The sequence below is a fragment of the Athene noctua genome, chromosome 1 (genome assembly GCF_965140245.1).
Source record: "Athene noctua chromosome 1, bAthNoc1.hap1.1, whole genome shotgun sequence".
Taxonomy (NCBI): Eukaryota; Metazoa; Chordata; class Aves; order Strigiformes; family Strigidae; genus Athene; species Athene noctua.
The window spans coordinates 74,072,970-74,085,882 of record NC_134037.1 but is presented as its reverse complement, the minus strand read 5'-3'; the positions used below and the strand labels follow the sequence as shown (position 1 = coordinate 74,085,882).

At 41.7% G+C, this 12,913-nt stretch overlaps 1 protein-coding gene across 2 annotated transcripts in view; it reads left to right on the top strand.

The window, feature by feature from the left end:
• The window catches only part of UST (uronyl 2-sulfotransferase), a 175,237-nt gene that overhangs the window by 80,301 nt on the left and 82,023 nt on the right, over positions 1 to 12,913 (top strand). For both annotated transcript variants that reach the window (XM_074896585.1, XM_074896586.1), the window contains exons 3-4: positions 3,101 to 3,256; positions 12,137 to 12,216. In XM_074896585.1, coding sequence (XP_074752686.1) covers positions 3,101 to 3,256; positions 12,137 to 12,216 — 236 coding nt within the window. The remainder of the gene's footprint in view (positions 1 to 3,100; positions 3,257 to 12,136; positions 12,217 to 12,913) is intronic.

Here is a 12,913-nt window from a genome sequence, read left to right as displayed (position 1 = left end):
CCCTGGTGTTACAATCAACATAATAAAATGTGTTCACATGTTAACCTTTCAGCACCATGAGCAGTTGTTTTGGAAAAGGTTAGTGTTACTGGATTTGCATGGCAGAGTTCTGGTAGCAGGGGGCTACAAAGATGGTTTCTGTAAGCATCTGCTAGAAGCTTCCCTGATGTCCAACAGAGCCAATGCCACCTGTATTCAAGACAGACCCACTGCTGGCCAAGGCCAAGCCCATTAGTGACGGTGGTAGCATCTTTATGATAACATATTTAAGAAGGGAGAAAAAACCTGCACAATTGCAGCTGAAGAGTGAGAATATGAGAGGGCAACAACCCTGCAGACACCAGGGCCAGTGAAAGAGGGGGAGGAGGTCCTCGAGGTGCCAGAGCAGAGATTCCCCGGCAGCCCATGGTGAAGCCCATGGTGAAGCCCATGGTGAAGCCCATGGTGAAGCCCATGGTGAAGCCCATGGTGAAGCCCATGGTGAAGCCCATGGTGAAGCCCATGGTGAAGCCCACGGACATTAAGGGTGGAGCAGATACCCACCTGTGGAGGATCTCACACCAGATTAGGTGGATGCCCGAAGGAGGCTGTGACCCCGTGGGAAGTCCACGCTGGAGTGGCCTCCTGTCAGGACCTGTGCGCACACAGAGAGAGGAGCCCATGCTGGAGCAGGTTTGCTGTCAGGACTTACGACCCTGTGGGGGACCCACGCTGGAGCAGTCTGCTCCTGAAGGACTGCACCCTGTGAGAGGGACCCACGATGGAGAAGTTCAGGAACAACTGTAGCCTGTGGGAAGGACTCGCATTGGAGAAGTTCATGGAGGACTGTCTCCCGTGGGAGGGACCGCACGCTGGAGCAGGGGAAGAGTGTGAGGAATCCGCCCCCTGGGGAGGAAGGAGCGGCAGAGACAATGTGTGATGAACTGACTGCAACCCCCCATTCCCCAGCCCCCTGTGCTGCTGCGAAGGAGGAGTTAGAGAAATCAGGAGTAAAGTTGGGTCTGGGAAAAATTGGGGAGTGATGGAAGGTGTTTTTAAGATGTAGTTTTGTTTCCCATTATCATGCTCCAATTTGATTGATAATGAATTAAACTAATTTCCGCAAGTCAAGTCTGATTTGCCTGTGACAGTAGTTAGTGAATGATCTCTTCCTGTCCTTATCTCAACTCATGAGCTTTTTGTTATATTTTCTCTCCCCTTCCTAGCTGAGAAGGGGAGTGATAGAGCAGCTTTGGTGGGCACCTGGCATCCAGCCAGGGTCAACCCACCAGAGTTAGCTACAGCTGTAACACAGAGATGTTAAATTCATCACCTTTGGAGTTCTCTGATCATTGAGGCTGGGATTTTGCATTTCACAGGAAGCAAGGCTTCTGAAGGAAGGGTTGATAAGGAACAAGAGGGCTAGGTTTCTCATAAAAAACTTTATATAAACATGACAAAATAGTAAGACTTGGTGTGTTGTGTGGGTTTTATGTGAGCCTTGGGAGGCCCATGTTTACTTGCTGAGCCAATAAATGTGATGTCCTGGAACTTGGAAAACTTAACTGAGTCTGTCACTAAATATCTACCCCTTGCCCAGCTGATTTGGAGAATGATGTTCCTAAACATTGAAAACAGTAATGATAGTAATGTTCTTTTGGTCATGAAGTGTAACACTGATAGCGAAGTGCCAGTATGTTCCTATTATATTTAAGGGAATCCAGCTATTTCCTTTTTTTTTTTTTTTTTTTAATTCTAGTTTGCAGTCCTCAGTCCTCTTTGGAAGTAATCTGAAGGGGGTTGCCTGAGGAATCATATTGCTTCCCTGATGAAAATCTATGAGCTGTTCAAATATCATGAAAAGTGCCAGAAGCCCATATGCCTCATCTGACTGCTTTTATGTTAGAAATCCTCTGCTGGGAGAATGTGATTGCATCAACACCAAAAGTAACCTATAGGTTGAGGCACACTATCACTTTGGCACATGAGCCATTCCTTGCGCTGAACACATCGCCAGGAACCAGGGTGCAGGCCCCACATTGGAAAACATTTTGTACCCATCATCGTAATAGAAAAACGAGTTTTCTGTATTTGAGTGCCATGTGTGCACTGCTGTGGATGAAACTGTGAGTGCCTAACTATGTTAGCCAATCTAAAAGGCTTGAAAACAGATGCCTCTTGGCCTATATTATTGGATGCTGCTGTTATATGCTATACACCAAATACTTGTCTAGTGTGTTAGTGTGACTCCAGAATGCCTTTTACTGAAAGAATAGCCCATGGACATCATCCAGGAACAAAACAAGGCTGCATCCAATGTACTTCAGGACACTGAATTACTACTCACTTGTTCTGGTTTCCCAGAGAAGAGAGCATGGTGCACAAGTTAGCATGGGCTGGAGACCATTCCTGGTGGGTAGATAGGATGTAGCTGTTCTGGTTTGAAGTTTAGTAAAGGTTACTTGTACAGATGTGATCAGACTGTGCCTGTTGGCTTCCAGGCCACCTGTGGCATCTAGTAGTGTTTATTCCACAAGTACATGCCTAGCCAGTGGCATGAGTTGTTCTCTGAGTCCCTTTGGAAGATTCATGTTTATATTTGAAATTGAAACAGTTGATTAATTTTATCTCTATACAACTGGTGGTTGGTTGGGGTTTTATTCTTTTTAGCTGAAGTTTTGCAGTTCAAGCATTCCTCTTGCATTATGTCAACTTCACTTTGAATTGCTAAACTGTAGTGCAAATGCACTCTTCATTCTTTATATGGGAGGTGGTCAACTAAAACTGATTATTTGCACTGAGGTTACAAGCAGCAAGCTTCACTAGAAGACATCAAACAGTGGCTTAGTGCTTCTAGAGTAGCAGCCAGTCTGCACTGTTATATTAAACTGGATCACGAGGGGAAAATCTCAGCTTGCCACATCCTAAGCCATGTGGTTCTATTTTAAAGAGCTTCTACCTTGCTGGTGGAAGTGAATACTTCTGACCTGGTCAGGCTCCTAGAAATTCTCCTGTACATATCTGTTGGTTGACAGTCAAATCATGCTGTGATTCAGAAGTAAAGAACAGAAACATAAATATGAATATACTGACTCCATTTTTTTTTTTCAATCTTTTTTAGGTACTTCCCTTCCCCAGCCAGGTGGTCTACAACAGAGTTGGAAAGTGTGGAAGTCGAACTGTGGTTTTGCTTTTGAGAATTTTATCAGAGAAACATGGATTCAACCTGGTTACATCTGACATCCATAACAAAACAAGACTGACCAAAAATGAACAGGTAAGTTACTCCTGTTCATCTTAGATCCTGTTTTCTTATTATGTTTGTGAAACTGAGAAGCAAAGGTATATGCTAGCAGAAATCATATTGAAAAAAACATATTGTACTGCTACTTTGCCCTGCGTAATCAGCCAGAATTCATCATCCTCTAAGTGACTTCAGTTAATAGGAGAAGTGGATGGTAGGGCCAAGAGCAACACAATGTGGAAGCTAACCAGAAAAGACTAACTTCCAGTGAGCCAGCTCTTGAATTTAGTCAGCACAGCAGTTCATCCAGCAGAGAGGCAAGAAGAGTTAGTACAAGTGAAGTTAGGTGCTAACAGCTTCTGGGACCTGTATTAATGTATCTGCAGGGCACAGCCATTTATCATATAAGTGAGACAGCTTATTCAGACCTAGCTTGGGTCTCTTTAAGCAGAGCAGGAGTAAATAATAGCCAACAGGGTTTGGGTTTTTTTCTTAATTCACTTCTAGTAATCACTTGCTTCAAAAAGTTGTTTCCCAGCGTCATGCTAACCTATGTTGCTGTAATCTGACACTCCCTTGATCCTGTCTCAGCCTCTTGCTCATCTGTGATTGTGGAAGCCCTGTCAAATGTCTCTGGGTCAAGATCTGAGGGGCTGTCTCCAAGGGGGATCTTACAGCAAGCTTCAGGTCAACAGAACCTGGTTCTTATGGATGACTTCAATAACCCAGATATTTGTTGGAAGCATCACTTGATGGACTTACGGTCTAGGCAAGTGATCTGTGCTGTGGGTGGGGAACTGGCTGATGGGTTACACCCGGTGGTGGTAAAGAGCTCTTTTTCAAACCCGTAGTCTGTCAACAAGTGGGGTCCCCCAAGGATCAATATTGGGCCCAACACTGTTTAATATCTTTGTAAGTGATCTGGATGATGGGATCAAATGTACCCTGATGAAGTTCACTGATGATACTGAGTGGTGAAGTGGACACTTTGGTAAGGAGAGCCACCCTGAGGGAAGACCTGGATAGGCTGGAAGAGTGGGCTAACAAGAACCTTATGAAGTTCAACACGGACAAGTGTAAGATCTTGCATGTGGGAAAACATAATCCAGAAGAGCAGCACAGAAGAAAAGGCTTAGAGGAGACCTTATTGCAATGCTCCATTATTTAAAGGGTGGCTACAGAGAAGATGGAGACTGCCTTTTTACAAGGAATCACATGAAAAAGATAAGGTGTAATGGGTACAAGTTACTTCTGGGGAGATTATGATTGGACACAAGTGGAAAATTTTTCACAATGAGAACAATCAACCAATGAAATAATCTGCCTAGGGAAGTGATGGATTCCCCAACATTGGACTCTTAAGATTCAGCTGGACAGGGTGCTGGGCCATCTTGTCTAGACTGTGCTTTTGCAAAGAAACATTGGACCAGATGATCCTTGAGGTCCCTTCCAGACTCATATTCTATAATTCTATGATCTGCCTTTTTCATGTTATCGCACAACCTTCACTAAAAGAAACAAAAATACTACATGAAATCTCTTTACACAGACACCCTTTTTCATGTTCCTGTAAAGCTGTAGAGGGCATTATTTTTGCAGTTTTGATTTCACAGAAGATCCAGTTATTTAAATTACCCTGTATTTAAGGTAACCATGTGCCCTCTGTGAGTATCACTGCCATCAGCAGGTATTGATGAAAGTAATAGAAAAAACCTCGGACTCCAAAGTGTATGGGTGTAGTCAGATGCCATACACATGACTGTTGCACACATTGACCACAGCTGCTATTTTGATCTGCTGATCAGGTAAATGCCACAATAACTGCCTGCGTCACTCCTAGGAACAGCAGCCTCCAAACCACAAAAGGATGTATGAGATGATCAAAATACAGATGTGAGCCTGTCAGTGGCGTTGTGCTGTGATTGGGGGTGATTTATTTGTAGCCTGTTCATGAGTGTGAATTTGTTATTTTAGATAGAGCAGTTCATATCAAATGGAAATTTGGGAGCAGATATTGCTCCTGCAGGTCACACCTTCCTCCCTTCCAAGGTGGCCATTGGGGTCCCAACCGGCAGCTGGCTCATCTAACCCCACACAGTGCTCAAGTTCAGCACAAGGTGGGGACCAGCTGGCCAGGGCTGCCTCGCCAGCCCAAAGATTTCTGTGCACAGCTGGATGTAACATCTCAGTGAAAGACTACGGGGGAAGCCAGTGTCCCCCCCGCTGCCCCTGCCTGTGGTTGAGGGAAGGGGCAGGGCCCTGGGCTGCTGCTACTGCAGTATCTCTCTGTGTCCTACTGGCAGCACCACGGAACCTGGGGAGTTCGCATAACCGTCCCATCAGGTCTTAGTCAAACTATCCTGTGCTACAGATCCTGCCTGGTTTTTTGACTAACTGTAGGATATAGGATAGTGGGTTTCTGTGGGTATGACTGCTTTTGTGTTTCAGGTTGTTTGGGTTTTGTTTTGACTATGTCCTCCATCAAGTTTCGTTTGACTATGTCCCTATCAAGTTTCACTGCTGATGGGGAGATGCATCCTAAAACCTAGAAGCCTTTCAGGTATTAATAATTGCCAGCTTTCACCCTCATCAGCTACTTCATTTCAGTTCTGTTCTGCCTTTTCTGGTAGGTGGATTGTTCTTTATTAAACATGATACAAGGTCACATCTCAGCAGTCTTCTGTGCTTTAGTCCAGCATGTGGAGATTCCAGAGAGGCCCAGACTTACTTTCGGATGCAACCAATACACTGACAGAGGATTAATATCTGCATTACTTTTTTGCACTCCAGAAGTTGTTAGACGGCAAATGTGCTGCAACACAGATGGTGCTGGATGTATTGCTACAGAGTTGATGATTTACTCTATAGATTGCATTACTATAACTTGAGTGTCTTTATTTTAATTTATGGCTTATTTACATAGTTACAATAGGCTCATAATTTAATGAGTACTTTTGCTGAAAAGTGCCTTTGATCGCCAGGAAACATGCCTGGAGACAGTAATTGTTCTGTTGTCCAGGGTATTTTTAGTTCTCATTTTTTATGAGCAGAATCTGAAAAAATAAATTATTTCTCCCACCTTTAATTTGGTGTACACAAGAGGAAATTAAGGGAATGGATGGTCTCAGGTTCCAGGCATTACAACAAGAGAAGCGAGCTGGGGTGCAGGCTCTCAGCATGAGTATGGACTTCTTGCTTGAGATGATATGTCTCTCTTCTTTCTGTTATTCATCTGTCCTCTGTTTGGTGAAGGCCCTGATCCAGCCAAGACTTTTCTGTGAATGTTTATCTTATGCAGTTTGCTGTTGTTAAATAAAGTTAAGGATGTAGGTGTTCTTAATGACTGCAGGGATTGCACATAAATATTCTCATTGCCTTTTCTCTTCTTCATGGTAAGAATTTCTCCCAAATTATGTGTGCCTGAAAGCAATTAGAAGTGCAGCCTTTGAACATCTATGGACATAAGAGAATGATTTCTGGAAACAGATGAGTTAATATTACCGTTTGCTATAATATTTCCAAGTAAACTAAATGCAGAAAATAATATGTAATATTCATGTATACAAAGTCAATATGATTGATGTGGCTTTAAAATGACACACGAGCTGTTGCAAAATTAATTCTTCGCCTTCCCTGACTTCCTCCCCCACCTCCTTTTCTTTGCATTCAGAGAAATTAGTATAGTTTTAGGTATACAAATACCAATCACATATGGGAGCAATTGATAGTTTATCCTCGTATCAGTTCCTTCTACCACCCATCCTTACGGCTGTGCAGCCAGCTTTATATATAATTCCAGTTTAACATACTAAAAATCCATCGCTATTTTTTCTTAAATGGTTTTAAAGACTGACTAGTGATAGCAGCTTGGGAATCTGAAAAAATTCTTGAAATCTTTCCAAATTTTTGAGAGCTGAAAATGAAGATCTAGTCTCATTCCTGTGAGTTGTTTATGGAAATGAATACCAAGATGAAAGTGATATACCGAATACCTGTAGATACTTGCACCTCCTGGACCCTACATGCCTTCAGTAGAGACTGAAAACAGTAGAAGAAGGTAAAGAACTCACAAGACAGACAGATACAAAGATTTATTTTTTTTTTTTTGTCCTATTTGTATCAGTGTTAGCAGAGACCATAGTGTGACCCAGCTGACCTCACTTTCAAAATCCCAGTTGCCTCACCATTTTTACACGCTTGGGCCTCGAATTCTCCCAGTGAAATACAGCAGCTTAAAAACAAAACAAAGTAGTAACACTTTAGCTGTTGTCTGGGTGGATTTATTATCTGATTATTTCTTGTTGTTCCCAGTAGGATTTACCTATTGCAAATCTTCAAACAAATGGGACTGCTCTGAGCAGTCAGTGCGGGGGGCTGGCTGTTTGCAGAAGAGGGAAAGAAGGTGTCCTCTCTCACAAGCCTGAGTTGAGTTTTTGTGCAGGAACAATGCTGTGGCTGGAGCAAAGCCATCCTCCACGTTTCTCCCGTTTCTGGGAGGGCCCCATCCAGTCTCTCTCGGCGTCATTTCACTGTGCCATCTGCTGGATTGTTATTTACAATGCAGCAACAGCTGAGTACAAATACATGGATGATGCTGAGCCATTACAGTTTGATTTTTTTCAGTAGGGCCAACTAACACCCTACAGTGGTAGTGTAGTACAGTAGACTACAGAAAAACCTTTCCCCTCGGAGTATTTCCTCTTGGTGTTCTTGCTCACGTGGGCCTTAAGGTTTAGACATAGCTTGTGATTTACAGGATTGCCTCTGCAGATCTGGTCTTCTTTAAAGGTCCTGCTTAGAAGTCAGTGCAGAAAATGAATTTTGGAGGAATATTTAGATTAAAGCTTAAGCAAGGAGTCACAGTGGTAGAAAGATGCTAGGGAGAAGATCAGTATTTAGGCTAAAGACTCTGTTCCTTACAACTAGTTGGTGTTTTAGGGATAGGGTGGAATGACAGCAAATGCATGTTGACCACACCACAGAGGTCTTTGCAACTGCTTGCTGTGATTTCACATCTCTGCAGAGTCCTGCCATGCAGTGTGCATGCCCACCTTTTCTCAGGGAGCACAGCACACGCGGTTCTTTCAGTTCACTTGTGCCCAGCAGTGGAGTTGATGTGTCAGGGCTGTGACTGGCCTTGCTGTGGGCTCCACTGGTGGAAGTGAGTTGGAGGTGTTCACCACATGGTCTTTGTGTCCTGGTATTTCCCTCTCCATGGATCCTTGTTTAGCAGCATTAACTCTCTGGTGCAATTTAGTTTCAAAAGCAAATTACTGTTTCAGCGCTGTTTCACAGGAACAGCCTAACTCCTGCAGGAGAGCTCGGGGCAGCAGCAAAAGAGGAATGGCTCTTTATGGGCCCTTACCCTAGCAGGCTTATGTTCCTTTCAGGCTTTCTATGGGTATTTTTATAGATTCTCCCCCCAAACATGGATGTGTTCTAGTTCACCTTTCCCCTAGTAGTGTTTGCTTATCTTCTGCTCCTTCTGCCTTTTGCATCTCTTTTCAGACTTGGGTTGGTTTAAGACCATCTCCTAGATCATCTGTGCTTGTATGTATCTCTTGCTTTCCTTCATCACTCATTCCATCCAAAGGTACTTGCTTTCCTCAGCTGTCATCTTTTGCTCACTCTTCCTCTCTGTGGGTCCTCTACACTAATCATCTTGTTAAAACAAACAAACAAACCAACCCAAAAAAACCCAAACAAACAAAATCAACCAAAAAACCCCACACTAGAGACCTTACTTTTCTGGGAGACATTCAAAGAGTTTTTCCCTTTCCCTTTCCCTTTCCCTTTCCCTTTCCCTTTCCCTTTCCCTTTCCCTTTCCCTTTCCCCTTAAAAGGAGTGGTGGATCACTAGGTATTCCTAAGCAATACAATTGGCTCATTAGACTGGAATCAGTTTGGCTGATTCAGTGGGATCAGAGAGAGAGAGGCACTTGGGAAATATGGCCACAATTTGCATGTGGCTGTGAGCCATTACAGTTATTTATTTTTCCCTCCTGACATCTGTGTGGTGTTTCTGTTGAGCCTTGCTTACCCTTTTGGCAGTGTTTTTAAAAGAATGGTTTTTGCTTGTTTGTTCATATGCACATTGTAGCTTTATCCACATCTGCTTACAAGCCCAGTTGATCATGAAGTGTCTAAATATGAAGGTACTTTAAGTCAAAACAAAATTCTGTGTCTGCTTTGGAGTTAGATATTATCATAGCTCAAGAGATAGAGTTTGGTAGCAAAAGATTCTTAAAAAGCCAGGAGCCAGATGCTGTCCTGTTCTCTGTGTATCTTTCCAGACTCCCTTTGCTCCTGAGGCAGAAGTGCCTGGGCTAGTCTGGCAGCAGGGTGACATGAGCCTGACACTGACCTCAGGTGAAGTGCAATGGGAAATGTGGTGTAATGTAATGTGAATCTGGCTGGTGCTAGCAAATTGGTACCAGCCCCAGGAAGAGCTGAGGGGCAAGGGAGGAGGCTTGTGTGGTACTTTGTAACACTCACGTATACCCACAACCCTAACCCTAACCCTATCTAGAGGAATTTATATGAAAGTTCACTGCCTTTTTAAACCCCATGGGATTACTTTGTGTGGGTATACTATCTTTACATCTCCATATTTATACTGTAATGGTGGTTTTTCATTTATTCCAAGATGGAATTACAGTGGTGACCTTAGTGGCATGAATAGAGTTTTTATCCTGTATCAGTAACTTCCTTCTGATATCTTTCCTTCATTCATGCAGATAGAATAACACAGGTAAAATGCCAATATAACATAAAGCTTCATACAGTTTGGAGAAATTCACTTCTGAAACTTGTCTGAGTGAAAACGAAAGCAGCAGCCAATTGAGGCATCTCATACCCAGCCACTAGAATCTCCTATTGTTTCATTCTGCAAGGTGAATGAGTATAATTTTTGGCAGAGAGAGTTACCAATCCTAAGGAAATGTCGGTTTATTTGGTTCGCTAGGAAAGCCTTTGTCTTTTTAGAGCATCAACAAACAATACTCAATTACTTCATGCCAATTATTGCAGAGTTTCCTGAGCTTTCTAATTCTGGTCTGGGCAAGCTCTGCTCTTCAGGTTCATGAATTTCTTGCTTATAGCATTTATATTGTACTGAAGGAGCTGTACAAAGACCTGTTTGTACTTGAATCAAACAGTCCAGAGTCCAGATATGACTGGCTAAAACAGTGAGGCTATTGGCTTCCTGCTTCTTCTTTTTTTAAGAAAAAAAATCACCAATCTTCTCTCTGTTTTCTCTTGTTTCTCTTTTCCTCTCATATCATCTTTCTTTTGGTGGTCTCTTCTTTATGTTTCATTCCCTTGGGTTTACAGCCTTTCTCAGACCTAATATGCCTTGATACATGAGGTTTATACCTAATATGCCTTCATCTACTCAAATAATTTGACAGGAAAAGGCCCATCCTGAGAAGACAGACAAACTGAACTGTTTGCTTCAGTGCTCATTGCACATGTACATCTATTGTTAAGGGTAGAGGAAAAGTATGGAAAAGCATATTAGTGTGTACTTTTTTATTCAATCCTAGAAGTTAAATGTCTATAGTTTGTGTTGTCTGAAAGAAGGCAGGTTATGTGTCCTATGAAAAAATGGAGAATGAAAAATGGTTGAGAAGCAGTAAAATGTGACTGAAATTGGGAAATAGAAGGAAAAAAATTGACAATTGCTGTCCTTAAATGTAGTTTAATATTTGTTATTTTCTACTATGCTCTTCAGGCTTTTAGTGCAGTAACTCATCACATGCCAGTCAATTTATCTTGACCACATAACAGGCTGAATCCTATGTTTTTTCTTGCTTTGTCTCTGTTAGGCATAGCATTCAAGTTTTAAGAAATAGATTTCTTTTTAATTAATGTCTCCTTAATGGTGTTTAGATCTAGTATGTTAATTGATATGAGTCAAACCAGAATGTTTGGTTCACCTTCTTTGATCTTTTTTTTTCCCAGGTTATGAATTTCTGTCACTTTCTGTATGACTTTCTACTACCCAGTTTATAAAATCGATAAACCTATTATTTCAAATGCATTTGTATTCAGTGTCAATAATATAGCCTGCATTTGATCATGGAACAGAAAATCTGAAAATAATTCCTAGGAGATTAATAGTATGGAAGCAAAATTAGCCAGGACATCTCAAGTCTGTAGCATAATGCTCCACTAGACACTTTCAGTTTTCTCTAGATCATAGCTAGAGCTCAGCTTATACAACATAGATATTCATATCCATAGTGCACAGTCTTCATTATATGCTGTTTACATTATTCCATTTTAATAATCTGAAAATGTAAATAATTTATTTTTAAAAAAAATTATGTTAATGTGCCTGAACTACAACTTAGCATCATCTGTCTAGAAGTGCTCATTTAATCTGCACTTTCAAGTTGTTGTAATAGTAAAAGGAATGGCAAGCACTGATTTCTGTATGTAAACAGGCAAATCAATCAGTGTTTTGGCAATGATGACAAAATTTACTGTTATATGAGAATGGTCATATAACAATAAAATGGGCTCAGGTAGCCCTTTCTGTTACAGATTCAGACTTTTTACATTTTGGCATTCTGGTGAGCAGAGCCAGTTTCTTCAGAGGATAGCTTCCACTTGCGAAGCCCTAGCACAGATTTAGGCAGTGTTTATGCTTTTCCTTAAACTGATACCCACTTTTGGAAGTACATAAGCTCCATGATAGTGGGATGGTGTCTGCAGCTTTACCTTTCCTGCTTAGACATGAAATAGTAATCGTGCTAGCTTGATGACAGTGTTTGGGAGGGATGGTGGAGAAGGAGTTACTGAGTAATTCAGACTTGAAAATTACATCATCATATGTTGTTTGAGAGTTATACTTGTCCCAAAATGTGCATTGATGTAACATGGAAAATTTGATTTGTTAATTCTTTTTAGATGGAATTGATTAAAAACGTAAGCACTGCTGAGCAGCCCTATTTATTCACTAGACATGTTCATTTCCTCAACTTCTCAAGGTAAGGCATGTTTTCAGTTAAAAGTCTTTCTCACTGATTTCTATTAATTGTCATACATAGAACATTTTCCCTCCTCTTTTACATATAAACAATACAATGTACTTTTTCCCCCCCCCCCTCCTTTCTGGCACTGCAAGTCACATTCAGAACTTGGGTCTTTTTTTCCTGCACTCTTTGCTACAGAGTAGTTATATATAGTATGTCTGTGAAAAGCCAGGATGCTATTGCATGCCTTTGCCTCCAAGATGATCTTTGTTTACAACACTTCCTGCCAACATGCATGAAATTGTAACTTGGGTATTTAAACCGTGCACTTGTGTTTTAAAAGTGGCAGCATGCTGTTGTGAATGTTTCATTTCTGTAGTCAGATGCTAATACGAGACTGAAAACTCCACTGAGTTCATTAGTTTAGTACCTGGGATGACTCTTCACCAATTTAACCAATTTGATTCTGTTCTGACAAAATAGTCCCTGTTCCACAGGATATGGAAGTATTCATAAACTTTGCCAACGGATTATGCTCTGTAACATGGGAGTGCAGTCCCTTCTGGCAGCTATTTAAAAGTATGCACCAAGACTCTAGAGACTTTTATAGCATGGAATGTGAAGAAAATTGAATTTGGATCAAACCTCTGAGGAATTTTTGGAAGGATGCGAATGAGTGATGCCAGTTAATATTTAGCCAGGACACAGAGGT